This window comes from Odontesthes bonariensis, chromosome 10, assembly GCF_027942865.1.
Source record: "Odontesthes bonariensis isolate fOdoBon6 chromosome 10, fOdoBon6.hap1, whole genome shotgun sequence".
NCBI classification, from domain to species: domain Eukaryota; kingdom Metazoa; phylum Chordata; class Actinopteri; order Atheriniformes; family Atherinopsidae; genus Odontesthes; species Odontesthes bonariensis.
Window position 1 is genome coordinate 15,405,753 of NC_134515.1, and position 20,433 is coordinate 15,426,185.

The window sequence follows — 20,433 nt, forward strand, 5'->3', positions numbered from 1 at the left end:
AGCCAGGGAGAGCAGAAGCCCACAATCAGTCTGACAATACTGTATACAAGTGGCTGTGAACAATGGAAGCCAACCACAAAGAATTCTGGGAACAGGGGCACAGCCTTCTTCTCCTCTGGGTGGCTCCTGCATGCCGGACTCATCGATACACATCGGCCTGCTGAGACTGACTGGTGCCAGAGAGACGGAGAGCAAAATAGAAGAGACACAACCAGAATATAAAGATATGATGCTCTCAAGTAGCTGTGTTTTCTGTTCTTTAAAATCCTTATACAATACTTATGTACATGCATAGGTATCTATAGGCATATAAACATCCACATACACTTAATCAGAGGTTGAATTTCAACTCCTCCCAAAACTAAACCACTTAATTTAAAAACACACACACACACACATATAAAAGACGGCGAGAACTGGGAATACATAGGAAGCATGTTTTTGTATGGTAGGACAACTGACCTCAAAGCCTGCAACAGTATGTTCAAAAACACTTCTGGCCAGGCACAAAATGTTGAAACAAGAGGAAAGGGGGGAAAAAAGAAAGGCACTGCTGAACTGAAATGGAGAGAGACACAGAGAGAGACAGGCAATTTTGTCCCTCTCCTCTTTAAGTGAGCAGGGTGTGGGGTGAACGTGGTCCATTTAGAAATAATTGGCTGGTAATTAGGTGGGGGTCGACAGGTCGATTTGGGAACAAATGGCTGTCTTTAGCTCAGGTGGCCCTCCACACGAGATAATGGGACCTTTGCTTCCCACTCTCCCTTCTCCTCTCCACTACTTCCATACCTGCTAGTGCATTAGGCAGTGTATGTGTGAGCAATGTCTAAAAATATGTAAAAAATAGTATTAGCGTGAGCTCTTTTTCCTATTAGTTAGTTCAGAAGCAACACATTCTACAAAGAGTGTACTGACCTGATCATTTTGTGTTGTACTTACATAAGAGATCATCGGGCTGTGGTAGGTAGAAATAGTTGTTGAAATGCTCACAAACCATGCTTTTGTTATCAACCGTTAAAAGCCACATGTCTGACTTTAAAGTAAGCTGAACACTCTTAAGAGTTCCTTCTTTTGTGCAATAAATAGCAGCAAGCAGCTCACTGCCACACCTTTGTTAAGTGAAAGTGGCCCACTTAGTGGACCCCTGAGTTTCACTTGACCTTTATTTAGATCACTGAGAACACGTTGAGGTGTGTGTGCTCATCTCATCGATAATAGTGCTTGAATGAACTACAATAACTAAACAACACAAACCCAAATTAGATTAAAATATTTGCATAATATCTATTCATACAAGGCAGCATCATAATATTAACAAATATGACAGGAAACCCAGATACAGAACTGTTCCAGCACCCCTACGGTGTGTATAATCATCCCGCATACTACAAGTTTTCACCCACACTTGTGCCTTTTCTCTCCGTCTCTCTTTCCCCTCTCCTGTCCTCCCATTCAGCAGTGCTGAGGTCTTGTTTGGCTTCCTGCTGTTTGTGTCCAGACAAGGTCTTGATCTGAATACTGATTCCCCATTGATAGGCCCGCACTTCCGATCTCATTAACTTGTTTTGTCTTAGGCTAAATGGAAACGTCCGAGGGAGGGTGAGAGAAAGAAAAGGGGAGCAACCAAACAATGCGATAGATCTTCGCAAGAGACGCACCATAAATAACAACAAGTAAATACATGCAGGGTGGAGGTTAAGGGAGGACTGAAAAAAGGGAGGGAAAAAAATCATATTGTCTGCAGATCATAAACGACTGCTTTAAGTACAAACTTTGATCATAAAAACAGGAAGGAAGTGGGCTGAAGTCAAACCGATACTTACTGTTAAGTAAATAAATTTCACAAAGTTCTTCCAAAAAAAAACATAACACATGTCAATGTGTTTAGATATCGACTCAAAAGCTTTTTTGCCACCTTTCTCCTTAAATATTCTTTGTTATGCATTTAAGCTACTTAAAATGTTTGGTGGATAAAATACATATCTATGTTCACATATATATATATTCATTCTACTTACAGTCATTTTATTGTATTATTTCATATCTGTTTAACAGCAGGTTTAACATCATGAGTGGCAGTGGGACGCACTGTTGTCCTTTTAAGTATTATCCTCTGGTCCTCTGTGTGCATCCATTTTTGAGCATGTGGCCCTTGCAGCTATTTAGCCTCAACTACCTCATAGTGCCAAGCAGGGCCGCAGAAGACAATGCACAACACAAAAAGGAGGAGAGGACAGGCAGACAGAGACGTCAGCATGCGCTGAAAGAAAGATAACGAAGAAAGAGTCTGGTGACAAGGAAAGGCAGGAAGGCAGAATGGAGGGGGCGGTCAGATAATGACAAATGACCCAAAATAAACTGTATAAACAAAAGAGAAAGAGGCCGAGATGGTTTAAAGGAAGAGGAGAGCGGCAGACTGAGGGAGGATCAAAGGGGATGTCCGCTGCTGATACTGCACCTCAGATAATGTGTGGTGCAATTAGCGCACAGTGACGATTTCCATTAGGGCTAATCAAATATTTATACTGCCTCCTGAGCATGTCACAATGCTGCCCTGGCCCCTCATATCAATGTGACAAACGGCTAATGAAAGAGTGGGTATATAGACAGTGAGAGGAGGTAGAGACGCAGATAGATGGGAGAGGAGAAGAAGAAAGGAGGGATAGGTGGAGAGGTGTTCAAAGTGGAATTTGCTCTGTCTCTCTCTTCCACATTTGGTTTGCAAATGTTAGACCTCTGTCATCAATTACAGGGCAGTTCTGGTGGCAGAGAGTGGCGATGTCTCTGTGTGTGTGTGTGTGTGTGTGTGTGTGTCAGTGTTTGTACACGAGTGTGTGATGAACACAAGGACAAGGCAGCACTGATGCTACCTTACCTAAAGCCATTAATCAAACTGGGCTGGTTGGAGAACCAGTCCAAATTGACCTCATCAGTCTGGACTTAATGCAGAAATCATGAACAGGAAGAGAAAGACGGGGATGAAAGAAATGTAACCCTGCACTGTTTTGATTTAACACTTCTGTTAAGGTGTTATTTCACAAAACGAGAATGTTTTCTTGAGAAGTGGAGACCATGACTGATGGAGGTAAATTATTGCATCTTTAGAGACACAAAACAAGACCATCATTTGTCTTAAGAGCATTGTGGTAGCAAACTGAAATATCCCTACATTACTTTAAAATTCTAAAGTCCAAATTACTCATATTTAAAATAATTTGACCTGAACATACTCTGTGGTATTACTCCATCTCCACTCCACTCCCAAATCCAACCGAGCTTAATGTATCATTCAAATCCCAGACTACTTCCCTGTCTTTTTAAATATTAGAGGAACATTAGTTTAGTATTTGCCCTGACATACTTTCTACATCTAATTCCAAAGGCTTGCATGCATTTTCTGTGATCAGTTTGACCTGAAATGTGAAAAAAAACACAGATTAACCATTACTGGCTAGTGACACAATCAACAGAAGGTTAGGGGTAACAAGGGCGGGCGGGCCTCCAAAGGTGATAGGTCAAGTCCTGGCCTGACAGACAGATGGAGGAGAGTGGTCAGGGCTTGAAAGATGAGAAAGGGATGAAGGATGAACCTGGCTGGGTGCAGTGACAGTCTGGGATATGGATGACCCTCCACACCAATGTGACAGAGCAAGGGTTCTACGCTAACCAGGTGGGTTAACTGCACAGTAAGTGGAAAAGAGGAAGTAGAAGGAAAATGGCATGTGAAATGGGAATGAAACAGTCATCACAGACCCCCCAGAGCAGAGCAGAGACTCTCTACAAATAATTGAGAACAAAATGTATCTGTGGCGGAATCAAACTTGCAGATCAAGTAAGGAAGTAAAGCAGACAAAATAACACTCGACTGAAACACAGGATCATGTGACCCATTTGGACTAGTTTACTTTACAACTAAAACAAATCACAAAATGGAAGAGTAAAATGTAACTAAACTAAATATGGTCTGGTAACAACTGCCCTAAAATGGCAGTCAGAAGCTTAACAGATAATTTTTTATAAAGAGCACTTTATTTGTAACATATTTAAATACAAAAGGAGAAAAAAACTACACTGTAATCATTTCAAATAATCACCTAGAAAGGAAGAATTAAAAACATAACGTCTTCCATTTTCAGCAATAATGCTCAGCAAATCTATGACATCTTCTTTAGGATATGGGACCATTGGGAGAGACGGGGCTCTCGTGTTAACAGAAAATGTCAGGATAAGATGCTACGGCGAGCTAATCTCCAGCACAAGTGATAACATTCAGTGGTGAAACCGTGACAGATGAGTATTGATCTCCTAGTTGTTGAAGGAGGGTAAAATAGATAACTAGACACTTTATTGGTATTGATTGAAGAGCCAAAGGAGGAAAATAACTTCTCACTAAAATAACAAGTTGATTATTGTGCAATGAATAAGATTAGATTCAGCGGGCTAAGAAAGGATCAATGTTTGGTACATGTGACAATTGAAAATGTTAGCACTCAGCTGCGGAAGAAAACTGCCATTAGCTTCTGAGCTTTAAAGGAAGTTCACGTGCAAACCCCCTCCGAGACACACGCTGATACACAAACAAATATTTAATGTTATCCCAGATGGTCCACGTTTAAACGCAAGATCGTCACTCTACTCAGCAAAAACTAGAGGATACAAAAATGACACAAAACAACCTCAAATTTATCATGTATGCGCTGCCCCAAATACATCGCCATACTTCGAACATGCGTCTGGAATACTCACACGTCTAGTCATAACTCACCGAAAGCCGACATATTATCTCACGCGTCTTCGAACAGCGCAGCCGAACTATGAGTTCCCAGCTACCCATAAACTCTGGTTACCAATTAACAGTGTTTGTGTGTCAGAGAGACACTAAGAGTGCGGGGGGGCGGGTGTCTGGCAGGACTATCTGTAGCGCTGCGATGCGCTAACGTGAAAGAATGCCAGTGTCAATGGGACACAGATATGGGAAGTGCAGGGGACCGATGAGCTGGGTGAAGGTCGATGATGAGGTCAAGTCTCAAAGTGGCAGAAAATCTAGCACATTGTCTTCACATCTTCGTTGAAAAATGTTGGTTGGGATTTTATAATCCTAAATTGGTAAGAATGTGACTTGGAGGCTTTCAGTACAGTAAGTTTTTAAGTCCAAGTTGCTGGGAAACAAGAAATCCATCTTTTGTTGACACTTTGACACATTTTTAAAAAACCTTTTCAGCCATGACTCTGAGTATTCCTACTTTTGTTTTACATCATTCACTTGTCCAAACCTGACAAACTTTATGCTCCCTACAACAGCACCTCAGCACCCACCCTATGACAGAGACAACGGGCTGATTCCCCTTTCAAGGAGGGGGGAGAGGGGCTAATGGCTGCTTGAATGTGTAAAGCCATGGGACACTGGAGCTGGAACAGAACAGCATTCCTTGTGAAGGGATGATACTGGCCAGGATGAAGCAATGCAGGGTGGGGCTTGGAGGAATGGGTGGCAAGGGTGGGCACAGAGTGGGAGGTGCAAGAGGTGGTGGGGGTCATTAGCACTAAATCTGTTCCATATGACACACACTCACATGGCCTCTGTCTGGACTCTGTCTGTCTGACTGTCTCCCCACCTCTCTCTGAGCTGGTGATGAGGGAAAGTAGGTGGGGGTTATGGAGGGGCAGAGGTGGACATTTCTCAACCCCAACAGGAGCTCTGTGATGACAGGGGCCGGGCCATGTCACACACCAGGAACTGTGGTGGCTCTCCTTAACATGCAGAGGGCTTCGTTAAATACCCCCTCGTCTTCCCTCTATCTATCTTTTGTCCCTGTAGCTCTACAGAAACAACAAACTACAGCTGCATATAAATACACTCACTGCATGTTTAAAACAAACCCAGTATGACTACACACACTGACGTGTCTCTATACATGGACAGATATGGAAAATCATCAATCATCTGTTGATCTGAAAAATAATTAGTTTAGTCATGATTAGTTTCCAAGTGAAATGAAAGTCTTTGTGGCTTAGTGTTGAGTAATTCAGATGGGACTATTTTGTTGTGTTTCTAAAAGCTAAAACTTTCACTTCCAGTGGACACAGTGAATGTGACTTGTGGGTGGTCACTTTGTCCATTACACATTGAAAATGTAATGTCGTTAAAATGGATCCATGAGCTTTGGGGAATTTCATTAACATTCCTGTTTCTTTTTCTGTATGATTAGGAATCATTCATGATGGGACACCACGTAGCTCAACTGGTCAAGCTGGTGCCACCTACACAGAGGCTGTAGTTCCTTGTCGCAGCTGGCCAGGATTCAAGCCCTGACCCATGGTCCTTTTCTAGATGTCATCCCACCTTCCTGTTCAGCTACTGTTGAATCAAGTCCCCACATTGCTGACTTGATCAGTCTGGTAATGCGACAATCTTCTGAAATTCACCCATGGACAACGTTCCCGTTACTATGCCATAGTCAGACATACCCATGACGGCAACAGGGAGAGTCACGGTACATGAGTGATGTCTGCCATTAGTAATCATTTGCAAAAGATTGGAACCCTTTTCTACATTTTCAAGCTTCTTGAACAGGTGGTGTGATATAAAAAGTTCTTATCAGCCTCTTACTCTGAAAGGTTTTTATTACACTTACAGTGCAATAAAATAAGTGGAACAGTTGTCAGCTCTAGAAAAAGCATTATCTTTCACTTCCCCTGGGTCCACTGTCTGCACTGCCGCTTCTTTGTTGTTTACTGTTTGAGAGTCAGACAAAAAGGAGAAACTGTCATTTCAGAAACTCAGACTTGAATTTTTGCTGCATTAATTTGGCTAAACTCCTCCCAAAAATCAATCAATTAACTCTGTCTGCCGTCTCCATTGTTTTGCCTCTCTCCCATATCAGCCTGATATTGTATCATCTCTCCTCTATGTATAATTTCTCTTTTTCTTTTTTTTTCCGGGTTTTTAGGTACAAGAGCAAAGTCTATAATCTGCCTACTAATGCCTGGCCTGATGGTTATGCAGCCACCACACTTACAGGATCAGTCTGGTCTTTGCAACCTGCACATCACAAGCTTGATGACTCCCAGCCATCACACACACACACACACACACACTCCATGTCTGTGCCCATGAAACAAAAGCAGGCCTTGTCCACATCCAGCGCTTGTACAAGAAGCTTAGGGACATTTTTCTCATTTTTGAACAGCTAATATCTTGCAAAAGTTGTCTAATCTCTTTGCATTTAAGTTGAGATTTGTGCGCCCCCAGCCTGCAACACCCCACCTCCTCTACATGCTTAACACCTACCCCTGCTATGCCATTACGCATGCTGCTTAACCAGGCCAATTTAATTAGGTTAGATGTGGGCTTGTGTGTGTGTTAAGCTGATTTAATGAAACACAGCAGGTGATGAAAAAAAAAAGAAAAAAAAAGAAAAAAAATCAGGAGACTTTTTAAATGCACCTGAATTTTTTCAGATGCTCAAAGGACAGTGGAAGAAAGTAATTCCTAAGCATGTCCCAGCTAATGTTAAAGGCTGTTTGTTGATATTTTTTTCATTTCGGCCGAATCAGTCATCTAATTATGAAGAGATTCTCCTATCTCATAGAATATAAGATATGTGGCTAGCAAGAAAAATCTTGGATTTAGAAAAGTTAAAATACTATTCCATCTTCCCAAACGTATCAATAAAATATCTGATACTCAAGACTGCATAATGACACACACACCGAGCAGTCACACACAGTTACATATGGAAAAAGAAACATACATTTTAACACATTAAACTAAAGGAGTGGAAGACAGCTATCCTGAATCTACTTTAGTTTCTCTTCCTGCCTACAGCCTTAAAAGAGACCATAGACACTAAAGTAAGACAAAGCACTGGGAGCTGCAGAGCAACTACGAACTAATTCTCTCAGTGAAAGAAATAAAGGCTACCCGGGTTACAGGAAGTACAACCAAGTTGGAGAGTGACAAAGAGACACAGAACAAGGAGAAAGAAGGAAAGAGACCAAGAAGAAGGGCTGCTTTTGAGACCTAAAAGATGGACGGGCCGTTTTCCGACAGTTTGCCATGCCAGCTCTGAGCGTGCCGATGGCTGTGATTTCTACCAGGTTTTAAAGAGGGTCATTTTCTGGGCTCAGCTTCTCTCTGTCTGTCTGTCTACCTTATTATCAGCCTTCCTGTATTTCTCACTCTTAAGTCCGTCTGCTGTGCTATCTCGCTGTCTGTATGTGCACAAGATTGCATGCATGTAGGAATAAAGGCAGGGACAGAGAGTAGGCATTTCTTTTCCTTGTGTGAGCGTGTGTGTAAGGGTTGCCAGTGTGAGCCATATTCTGGTACTGGGGCATGACAAAGGCAGCTGATTAGAAACAGTAGGTGATCTTTGTTAACAGTTTCCAGTGAATATGCAAAAAAGAGACAGGCAGAAGAAAGGAATGGAGATGAAATAATGAGGACAGAGAATAAAAGAATCAGAAAAAATGTCATGTACAGATAGAGATCTTTAGCCTAGAAATCTAGACGCCCCTAGCGACCGCAAATTGAATTTGCTCCCGGGCTAGTCTAGTCAGTTGTGGTCATTTTGCGAGGCTGAAAATCGAAACTTAATCAGGCCAATCAAATCGTGAGGAGCGGGGTCGGAGGCCGGGCTACCTAGTGACGACAGAGGTGCGACGTTTCAGTGTGTAGTTGAGAGAACTGCACTTAAATTTTTCTTGAAAAAAAAGGACGCTTTCGGAGTTTTGCCCACCGGGTACGGTAAAAGTTTAATTTACCAGCTTGCTCCGTTGGTGGGACGACTCATGGGTCTCCACATGGGTCGCGCTGACTACGTAATCCTTCTTCATCGCTCTGATTGGTTGTTGTGCCATCCTATTGTGTGGCGTTGAGTGCAGAGGCAACTTAACAGACAACCGTTTATCCCGCCCACACTGCTATCCAGCTTCACTAGACCCCTGTACAGCTTTTTGCTGTAGGGGTCAGGCTTGCTAGGCTAAGAGATCACAGCATGTGACAGATCTGCTTTACTTTCCTCTAAGAAAGTTCAACTGCAGTTTCTGAACTGGGGCCTTATGTGGAAACAACTTGGCCTTATACATACAAACACATGCACATAAGATGATAACAAATCAGCTTTTAAAAAAAAAAAAAAAAAAGAACCCCACGCAACACATACATATGTATAGGTGCCAAAGCAACCATATTTTTGGCTTGACATTTAGGAGTTGTGAAATAATTAAGCCGTCTAACCTTGGCTATTGATCCATAACCTCACAAATCAAAAGCTGTAACATATAAGATTGTGAGAGGTGACTGCTTATGGCGTTTTCCATCAGCAATATAAATTGCAGAAATGGAATATACCCACTGTTTCAGTTCTTACAGTTCACCTGAAGTTTGACCTTCCCTGCGATGTCACACTGAAGTGTGTTCCAGTATTACAATACATGGATTATTATATGAAAACAAAGTTCATATGGGAGGAGGATCACATTATTACTAATTCATCCTGTTGCCCAAACTTAAATATTCCCCAGTAACATTCCAGAGACGCGAGAGTGTTGGTAAAGTCCTTTTCCAGGTCCTCTTGACGGTCCTACTTATTCCAGAACAGCACTTAGACTCTCAAGAGCTTAACTTCCAGCCCTCTTACAAGAATCAAGCACTGTATCTGACAGCTATTCTGTTTCTTAGACAACTGCGAAAACATTAAAAGTGAAATCATGAAAACTAGAACTCCTAGATAAATGTACAAGTTTAGGGACACACTAAAAACTGACATCTTCATAACTTTGGCTGGTCACTTGTCTCTCGTCTTTCCCCTGAGACAGAAATGAACTTTTCTATGAGCTCAAAGTCAAACAGTCAAGAGTCCTCGCTTCATAATAAAAATACCAATTTTTCCCCTCAGCTTGGGAAGTTGGCAGACTATTCCAGTAGACATTCTCTTCCTGTTGCTTCATGTTTTTGGATGGAGGCAACATGTACCCTTCACTCACTGCCTTCGAGATTCTAAATAAAAGTGTTTGGGCTATTTTGGGGCCAGATCTGTTTTCATCCCCCTTAGCTGGATCAGACAGGTCTGGGGGTCAACAATAAAATAAAGTTAGAAAAAAATTTGAAAGAAAGCTGGGTAAGGAATGAGTGTCGCTTGAAATAAAACAGATATTGTCTCATAAAGCCAACTTTTTTTATTTTCACAATATGCTAATGTTCGCTTGCATCTGCTCGTCTCAGCAGGGCACCAGTATTCAGAGATGCAGGGCCTCTCGTCATCTGCTACTCTGATTAGAGCCATAATTAAAAGCTGTGTTAATTGGTGTTGAGGCCAACACTGGCCACCCAGTTCATTAAGGACCTCTACACAATTCTGCATTCCACTGAATGGTGAAAGAACAGGCATTATTAATCTGCTAAACCCGGGGGACAAGTCAATTGTGAAGGAGAGTGACTGAGAGAAACTGAGTCAAACAAAGAGGGAGGAAAAGAGAGAGCTCTTTCTATATTGATTAAGTTGATCCCTACCTGGTCAATATTTAAATAGGAAGGGTGATAGATTGGAGCCAACTGCAGAGAGGTGAGAAGTTCATCGACTTCATGTATAAAAAGTTAAAGCGATCTATTGTGGACAGCAGCAGCCCCTCACAATTTTGTTTTATGAATAATGGCTTTACATGCAACTATTTTCAGAGAAAAACATCATGAGCTTTTATTTCACCATGTTTTAGGAAATTTACTTCTCTGCTTATCTACCCTGGCTTCTGTACCTTTCAAAAACAAGCATTTACACTCTCTGCCTCTCTGCCCCTCCATATATACAGAGGAGTAATCGGTTAAATCAAACTAGTTCGAGGCCATTAGCATGCAACTTATCAGTAAAAGATTTCCTAACTTGTTAAGGTCTTTAAAGTATAAGTATAATGGATGATTGGTTCAAATGTAAACACAGCAGTGAATTCAGCTACAGGAGGTAAAAGAAATGTCAGTCTATTCATTGACAAAGTGACAAAGCACCTTCCAATGTCTATATTAACCTCGATCTGATTTTGCTAATTGCCCTCAAGTGCCAAGTTACTTGCAGTCTCATTATCACCCTCTACTCTAAATTACTAATCAGGATCCAAGAAACAATTACTTCTCACAGTGTAACTGAGCTGAGAAGTGTGGGGCTGATAATGTTTTTTTTTCCTCTTGTGGTTCTTGGCCACACCTTACACTTTCTGGTTAACATGTATGTGTGTCTGTGTGTGTGTCTTCATGTGTATCAGATCAGGTGGGGTTTCACTATATATAAATGTCTATCTCACTGCCTTGCCTTCCAGTAACACGTTCCAGAAAAATCATTCATACATCAAGGAATGCTTCTTTCTGCCAACAGAGACCAACAATGTTTAGCAAATCTACCAAATGAGGGCTGTGCTACCTGGAAGACTTGATCTTAAACTCTTCAGTGCCAAAATTGGTTCACATTAAGAGCTTGTTCTCAGGATAATTCTTCAGTCATCCTCAAGTCTTAGAGGAACAATGTGTTTTTTCATACCCGTCTTTTAACTAGGAACTAACAGGAGAATCATAGCCCCCTTCCGTGACAAAAAATGTTGCTTTTACTGATTAGTTAACCATAATGCATGAAAAATTTAACTGTATGTTAAATAACTCACTTGTATGCCTCTCCTTTTGTCAGTAAATAATCTGGACTGTGCCCGCTTTTCTCTGATGGAAACCAACAGCCAAGATGTTGACACAAAGAAACCTTCGCAATAACACTTGTGTTTTTGCGCCCTCTCTTGCCATGTTTACATTCACCGAGTTCAAATACAAGGAAACTGTTCAGTGTCCAATGACCAAAGGGTCTGTGTGCACAAATACGGTGAAAGTGGGAGGAGAATACGGAAGAGACACAGAAGGAGGGTGCTTTCCCACTTTTTTTTTTTTTTTTTGACATATCATGGTGACTGGAACAACAGGTACGCAGCAGAGAAAGAGAGAGCAAATAGGAGGGAGGATCAGAGAGGAGGAGTTTCAGACTTTTTCAGGTGCCCGACATTTAGACGTGGCGGACGCAACTCAGATTTCAGCCACCCGTCTCAAGGTCAGATGCTGTTTTTCATGCTGGAATAAACACCTGGCACACTCCTGCGAGAGGCCACTAGCCATGCCCAGCATTCGTTAGTCATTACTCTCTCAGCAGCATGGCCACACCATTCTTATGGAAATGTCCACACTGGTCTGCATTTTGCATGGAGGCGCGTGATTAATGATCTCACCCAAAAAAAGAAAAATAGATAATACATCAGTATTCACGATGTAAATAAACTCAAAACGACAACACTAATTAAACAGAATTTTGAAAAAAGAAAATAAAAGATAACAAGTTAACATTATTGTTGTGTTTAACACATGTGTAGCTTGGCTGCAGCTCCATCACGTTTGAAACAAAAGTAAGCCAGAGCCCGTCTTCCTACATAAAACAAACACAAGCCAACATTCCTCCGAGTCTGCCATTTTAGCTCCAGTCAAACCCACGTCGACACGAGGGCATTAAAGCATTAGTGGCTAATGTTTTTAAAAGTGTACGGTATCTTGGAGGGATTCAGGAGGTGGGCGCTGCATGTGTGTGTAATGGTGGATGAGATGGGTCCGCACATGGCAACCATTACACACACAGCTCCTTTAATCGCTGCCGACCTGCCTCCTCGCCTGCAGCCATCCCACCTCTAACTAGAGAGTGTGTGTTTTTGCATGTGTCTGTGTGTGTGTGTGTGTGTGTGTGTGTGTGTGTGTGTGTGTGTGTGTGTGTGTGTGTGTCAGGGGGCATCTCAGGTTCAGAAGGGCAGAATGTTCACACAGATGCATATTTTGCCACATTAACACACCCTTCACATACACAACTCCACATGCTTTGAACATTTTAGACAAAACTTTCCTTAAATAAATAAATATGTAATAGCACATATAAATAAACATCACATGGCTCCTTCACAGCTTTCTCCACCTCTGACAGTGAAGCACTGCTTGTGTTTAACTGATGGTGTCGACGAAAGGTGGAGGAAAGAATGAAGACAGGATGATTCAAGAGGAAGAAATGAGAGTAATGAGATAGTCCGTAGTGAATAAATGTTAAGTTAAAAGAGAAATAAATACTCTCCTTAAAGATGTCTGCAAAAGACAACTGGAAATAAACAAATGATAAATGAATGAGTCAGTGGATTGTTATACTGTTTCAAAGCTGGTCCTGATACAGTAAATTATAGAACCAAAATCAAACTTTTTTTTATACTTTATCTGTAAAAAAAACCCAAATATTTCAAAACATATTTTTCTTTGATTTTAGAAAATGTAGCATCCTCTGTCAAAGTAAAATTCATTTAGAAATGTTTTAATTATTTTTAACCATGTTGTTTTCTTACAGACCCAGAAAGAGACAGAAGTCTCAGCTGTTCATCTGTCCAAATGGTTGGATAGATCAGAGATAAGTTGACGCACTGAAGCTACTCTTGAGTGTGTATGTGAGTGAAACAAAAACAGATAGAAAGTCAGACGGAAAGAAGTCAGAACAATGTCTTCATGTGTATTACATGGGCGTGCACATGTCTGGAGTTGTGCGTGTTGGGAAATATCTAAATATTATGGAAGATCTGTTGTATGTTTATGTCTTGAATATCTGTATATGTGCTTGTGTGTGGTTCTACATGTCTGTGTGCACACCTGTAACCAGACATCTTGGGGATCGAGAATGCGCCCTAAAACTTTATAAAGATGTGTCACATGTTGTACTGACACCTCTATGTCTCCATAAATACATGCAGACACATTTGTGTATAACAAACATACATATACTGCCTCAGGTGAGCGTGTGTGTGATCTGAAGGGGGGATAACTCTGTGGAGAGACCACACAGGAGACAGCTTTCAACTGAGTAAACACCACATCAAACACATGCACGCGCTCTCTCGCTCTCTCTCTCACACACACACACACACACACACACACACACACAGCACTGGATACAGTTTGCTTGCCTCCCTCCTGCGTAATTGAGAAAAGCTGCCGTCCATTAAAACTTGCTGACATCACTTAGACAGCTAAATATGCAGGGAGCTAACGAGCTAGTGGGGCCTTTGATTGAGCTCCCAAACAGGTTCAAACTTTATCGCCTGCTTGCCGCAGGACAGGACACAGGCCTGCCACACACTCGCAATTGAGCATCTCAAACAAACAATCCCAGACAACAGCAGTGGAGGTAAATATCTGCAGAGCATAGGGGAGCGGCCGTCATCCTCTATATGTGCACACTACACCCACTCTAAACAGCATCCCAAATGCAACTTTTGTGTGGTTGCTTGCATCTGTGTGGACACGCTCATGTTTTAGTTTGAATGTTTAATGTATCACTCCCCTTTTCAAGCAGGCAGTTGGACAACACGCAAAAGGGCTGACTGCAGTCATCAATTCTTCTCCCACATCTCTCACTAACTCAAGCTCGCTGCATCGCCTTCACCTCAGATATTGAGAGAAATACAACGGTTTGGCTACAGCCTGAACATGCCTAATTAAGTCTGCTTAACTTCGCTCTGAGACTTCTATTTCATGCATGCATGCATGCACACACACACAAGAAACAGACTCATACACACACCCTTACTTTGGCTTTCTCCTCTCTCTATTAACACCTGCTTCTTTTCCAATTAGCTCCTCAAATAGAGACAAATGGGCCAGAGGGGTCTGATTAATTCACTTCTGTCAAGGACTCTGCTACACAATGCCGTCAGGGCGCTCAGGCAGGCGTACACTCATGCACACGCAGACACACATGTGCACACACTCGAATGCGAGCTAGACTGCGCACACAGAACCAAAACACAATACCAAAGAGATTTAAAAATTGAAACCAATGTATTTGAATTTTAAAGAAGTAATTTCCCTGTTTATAGTCTCAGAGTAAATGAGTAGAGATGGGACGCAACAATAAAAAGTCAAGCCTTTTCTTCATCCTCCTATAGAGATCACTAGTCTGTCTCAGCCACTCCTCTTCCGGGGACAAATTCCTCTCATCTTTGCTCCATTGAGTTTGTGAGTGTAAACGTGCATCTGTGCATGCTTGTGTCTATACATGCATATGTAAGCTGCGTGAATCCCATCATTAGTCTTGCTGGCCTGTCCTCCCCTGTTTGTTTAAGCAGAGCTCTGTGTTTGCTTGAAGCTGCATGTCCTCCAAAGAGACGGGTACAACGCAATCACTTAAAACTTAACCTGTTCTCTTTGGACACACACCTACAAATAAACATAAGCAGGTAGTACAGAGACATGCCATGGCTTGTTAATCTGTGACTTCAACTTTGCAAGACACTAGTCCTATTGATACATTTGTTTTTTGTCGTTTTTTTTAGTTTAAGTACGCTTGGACCGTTTTAAGACCATATTTAAGGATTCTCACTTCTGAACTAATGTCTTGAATTCATTTGTGAAACTTCTATTATCCCATACTCACAATGACTTTATGTCTAAACATGAAACTTGAATTTACACATTTAGAAGGTAAATTGCATATTGAATGGTAAAAGTAGATTGTTAAATGTTGAATTATTAAAAAGGTACACAGGTAGAACAGCGAGTGTGTCGGTTCAAAACACAACAGGAAGTTATGATAAATAGTCACGGAGAAGGACTTGACAATCTCACCTTTGAACTATGAGTGATGATCGCTGATCTTTTTATAAAGATTGCCGCTGTTTGCTCAGTGGGTGGAGGCTTGGATATTTGAATGGTGGAATACTCTCCACTTTTCAAAGAGCCTGCTTTTGTGGTTGTAATCAGATTCTCCTAAGTTAACTTGTTTCAAAGTTGATTAACCTTGCAGGATAATGTGCCATGGTGATCTCGCCCAGTTGAAAATGAGTCTGGTTTGTGATATCTGAAAAGATCACAGTTCAAACCTCTAATCTCACCCTTGTACAGGCCCATATTGTTGAACTGTTTCATAAGGATATACAGATTTAACTTATAAAGTACAAACTGAGACTAATCTTAGGGGAGTAACCCTATTTGAGAAAAAGAAAAAAAATATAGCTTTTGACTTGTCCGTTGCCATATCTTCAGTTATTTACTGACAAATGACAATTCACTCAATCCCAGTTGTCAGTGGTATTGAAATAGTATTAGCACAGCTGACCACCAGCTTATCCAAGCACACACAGCAACTCAAACACAATACTAACATCGCCTCAAATCTCTACTCAATGGCAGGGCTACACATTAGTTCCACACCAAATAAATAGCTGCTGCTTCAGTTCATAAACTCTGGGTTCAGAGGTCGAGCTATGTCAAGTAGGGCCCTCAATGAGACGCCATGGGATAAAAGAAAGAGAGAGAAGGGGATTTAGATGAGGAGGTGGTTGGGGGTTCTTATAGAATACCCCAGCATCTCTCTTTCTCTAGTCCACCCGTTGAGTCTCAAATGCCACTCTACCGTTGGCTCTATTGTGTGTCCGTCTCAAAGAGCTTGTCTTCAATTAGGCTGATAAGAGGAGAGAGGATGAGGATGGGGCAGAATTAGGGGGCGTTACCTGGGAAGCCACTAATTGCTTTGATGCCATTGGGCCCTTGGTTGCTTTTGTCTTTTTTGCCCCCTGCGTTGATACTAAATTTGAGTGCGCAATTCATCCCGTGGCTGGGGCAAATGCCAGTTTTGGAGGCTGCCACCTTTACTTTTGTTGTTTTAATGACATAATTTGGATCATGTAGGACAGACAAACAAATGGCTGCACACCACAAAGCACAATGTTGTAAATGTTAACAATATAAAAATGCAATTGAGAAGTCCTCCAAAGGAGCAATATGCCAAAAAATTGCTATATCTTACAGATTAGCCTCTAGTTAATTGCAAGTTCATTTTAGAAGTTCCACTTTATATCTCACTTCAGATTTCTTTAGATGGGGAAACACTAGACATATTTAACAACAGGCTAAATAATAAGTCTGTAAGGTGTTAGCTCTGGCTTTGTGTTTGAGGTTTGACCCCGTTTTCCCATATGGGAAGTATCCCAAGCAAAAGCCACAAGCTCTGATGAAACATGACATATTCCCCATTCCAGATTGGGATATTGTACACAGCACCAGGTCCAAGACTTTGCCTAAGATACTGTTACCTCTTCTGAAGACTTTATAATAAACCCAATTCTAAATGCTGCAGCCAAACTTACAACTCGTGACTTTTAGACTTTATCTGCAATAAAATGAAGATGATAAGACACAAATTTAGTTCCGTACCTCTTAACATTAAAACCCATTGAGCAATATCTTCAATCACAGACAGTCTTTCATTTGACAATTCATGAAACATGAACTCCTTAATATCGGGTAAACTGTTTTGTTTTACACCTGAAGTATAAAATATAGTACATTTATCGTTACCTGATCTTACTTGTTATAAGAAGCCACACCTTAATACTTGATTTAAAAAAATACTGCGTGGGACTGTTTCATTTTATGCCTACGATACCACAGAAATTGTATTATTCTTGTTATTTCTGTGCCAAACTATGATTTCTAAGTATGATCTTCTTACTGTCTTGTCAAGTTACAGCCTCATGCCTCTCTTATCAGATGGTGTTGCTTTTGACAGCATAGATCAAACTCCTGGACAGATTAGAATCATATATCTGTCAGTTGTAGACCGCTGGGTATTAAAACAATTCCTGTTATAAAATTCTGATAAAAATTGGATACCCTTTATTTACAAAGGCACCAATTTGTAGAATTAACACTATCTGGTCAACAATTTAGAGAGTTCAGCAGGGAAGTAGATTGGGTTTTATATTTGACCTAATGGTTAATGCTTCAGAATGTTACACCTATGATTTATACTAGAACTTTAACATTCATCAACAATTATACTGAAGTTAGATTTTCTTCTGGTTTTCTTCTTATTAAAAAATACAAAATCAAATATTAAAAAACAAATAAGTCTACATGGATGTACCCCTCCAAACCTGTCAGATCCCCTTAAGCTTATAATCTATACCGTACTCTCCTCTGTCATAATTCTGGGATCCTACAGATTCCCAGACAGTTTGTTTTTTCCAAGTTTCCAAAATGTGTAAAAACTGGACTTTATTTTAGTTGTGTTAGTGTCATCGAGTCGCTGGTGGTCTGTCTTCTTTGGAGACTAGAATGTGTCACTAAGTCCTACTTTATTAGTTGCTCCTGGAAGTTGTTCAAATTGTCTGCCATATGTGATCAAATTACTCTTTAATTTATTTATTCTTACTGTCTATATTGTATGTTTAGTAGCTTTCTCTGCACCCGTCTAAATACAGTAAATCCTTACGATCTTTCAAGCTGCTAAAGATTTGTTGAAAGAGGCTGGTGGTTCTGATTATCTGTGGTTTTCAAATGCACAATGTTTCAAAAGATCAATTTTAAGAAAATAAAAGGAGCAATCCTAAAATATGTGAATTAAAGTGCTTGTTCAATAAAAAAAAGATATACTGTACAAATATAAAACTATGTTTTGTAAAGAACATTCTAAGGAAATAAGTATTCTTCCTGGTCAAATGAATTCTTATTCTGGTGTGCTGAAACCTCTCTACAATGGGTCTTTCAGGAGTCTTTTGAATATGTTTTCATCTCAACAAAGAAATCATGTCACCCATCTTTCTCTTTCTGGATGATGTGCTGTATAGGGGCTGTGGAAGGAATAAAGTTATGCTAAAAGGTGTGAGGTTGTAAATTTAAAGAAATCTAAAGAAGCGTGACAGAGAATACTGAATTTCTGCATAATCTGGAATAAATATTGGGATTAGTAAGCCAAGCAGAATACATGGTTCTTTATGAAGAATTTACACATGTCAAAGAACTGAATCGAGATAGAGTAGTCGATCTAAAGATTTGGAAAACTTTGTCATTGTGGTTTCAAATATAAAAGCAAGATTAAAGTAACAGAACAAAGCTGACTTTTACATTGTTGAATAGTGTTTTGTATAACTGTTGTTGGCCTATCCATCCACATCCTCCCCATTAGGAGTTGTTGCTCTGATTTACAATACCATCTGTTTGCGTCCTCCTTCTTTCCTGTCATAATTACTATTGTTGCTAAATAGTCTGGCACTTCAGTATAAGCATATGCTTTTGCCACAGTAAGAAAACATATTTAGTAGACATATTTGATGTTGTTTTTCTCCTCTCCCAAATCCCTCCTGCACCCCTATTCTCTCATTTACAAACTTCACCTGAGTGAAAGTTAATTGTGAGCATGTAATTTATCATGCCAGGTTAAACCCACCTTTGTTCAATAGTGTGGGTAACAAGGATATCATCGGAGGCAAGAGAGGTAGAGGATGTGAAATGAAAGAAATGACGGAGGCAAAGGGAGAAGATAGAGGAGCAAAAAGTGTATGAGTGAAAGTTATTACCAGCAGTGTCTGCTGATTGCATTCAGCAGGGGATGAGGGAATAGGAAGCCAATGAACCTTCTAAACTCTGTGCACTGAGATCCTACTGATGCAGGAAGGAAAAAAAAATGGAAAAGTTAAACTTGAAAAGAATATCAAGAGAAGGCTCCATGTCTGCAGCAACATGTCTGATATAATCTACAGGGGTATAAGGCAACCAAAGGCTGTAAAAGCAAGTGATACTAAAAAAATAAATAAGTAGAATAATCTTATTCAACAGGAATTTGTGTAGACTTTGGATATACCATCATCTACAACATAATGAATGTGATCATTAGTGAACTTGATCCAGAACAGCCAGCAACTTCTTTGAGCCAAAATGGTTAAATACAAAAGGGAAGACCCAGGAATCTAAAACCAGAAAAGGATGGGACAATATTCTTCTCCAAAAGGTCCAGCAACTGGTCAGTTCCCAGACATTTATGGACGGTTGTTAAAAGAAGAGAGGTTGCCACACAGTGGTAAACTTTTTTGACACATTTTGCTGTCATCAAATTCAAGATGGGCTAATATTTTCAATAAAAAAAGTCAAGTGTCTTACCTTTAACATTTTATATGTTTTCTATGCTCTACTGTTCCTCCAATGTTGGGTTATGAGAATTGTTAATAATTTCCTTTTTTTTTTTTTTTCGATTTTACACAGCATCCCAACTTTAAACTAAAAAGGACTGCATTATCTTTTCCCCCCGCTTTGTTGCCCCACTTTTTTTTATTTCCCTTTTTACATTGGTTAAGGGCTCTAAAAAAAACCTACACTTTAGATCTCCAGCGTTAAATAAAAATCATTCGGCTGTTTGTTGTTGAAGAATATCTCCATGTACTTTTTAAGCACATTGACACGATCAGTTCAGTGTGAGAATATATTTCATTTGCTGGTCTGTGGCTTTTTACTGCCTGTGCTCTGCACCTGTTGATGGACTAAGCTGTTGTGACAATCCACCAACACTGTCTGCCAGTATCTTGTCAGTATGTTATCAGCATGAGGCCCGA

General features: G+C 40.5%; 1 protein-coding gene across 9 annotated transcripts in view; it reads right to left on the minus strand.

Moving 5' to 3' along the window:
- prdm16 (PR domain containing 16) overlaps window positions 1–20,433 on the minus strand; it is a 171,989-nt gene that overhangs the window by 121,621 nt on the left and 29,935 nt on the right. The window contains exon 1 of one of the 9 annotated variants that reach the window (XM_075476448.1): window positions 11,653–11,732. The exons of 6 other annotated variants lie outside the window; for them this stretch is intronic. Coding sequence is in view for 1 of the 3 variants with exons in the window: in XM_075476444.1 (XP_075332559.1) it covers window positions 4,766–4,778 (13 nt within the window). In the remaining 2 variants the exon portion in view is untranslated. Of the gene's footprint in view, window positions 1–4,746; window positions 4,852–11,652; window positions 11,733–20,433 lie in introns of those variants that run through there. 2 more of the 9 variants (XM_075476444.1, XM_075476447.1) reach the window with 2 other exon arrangements.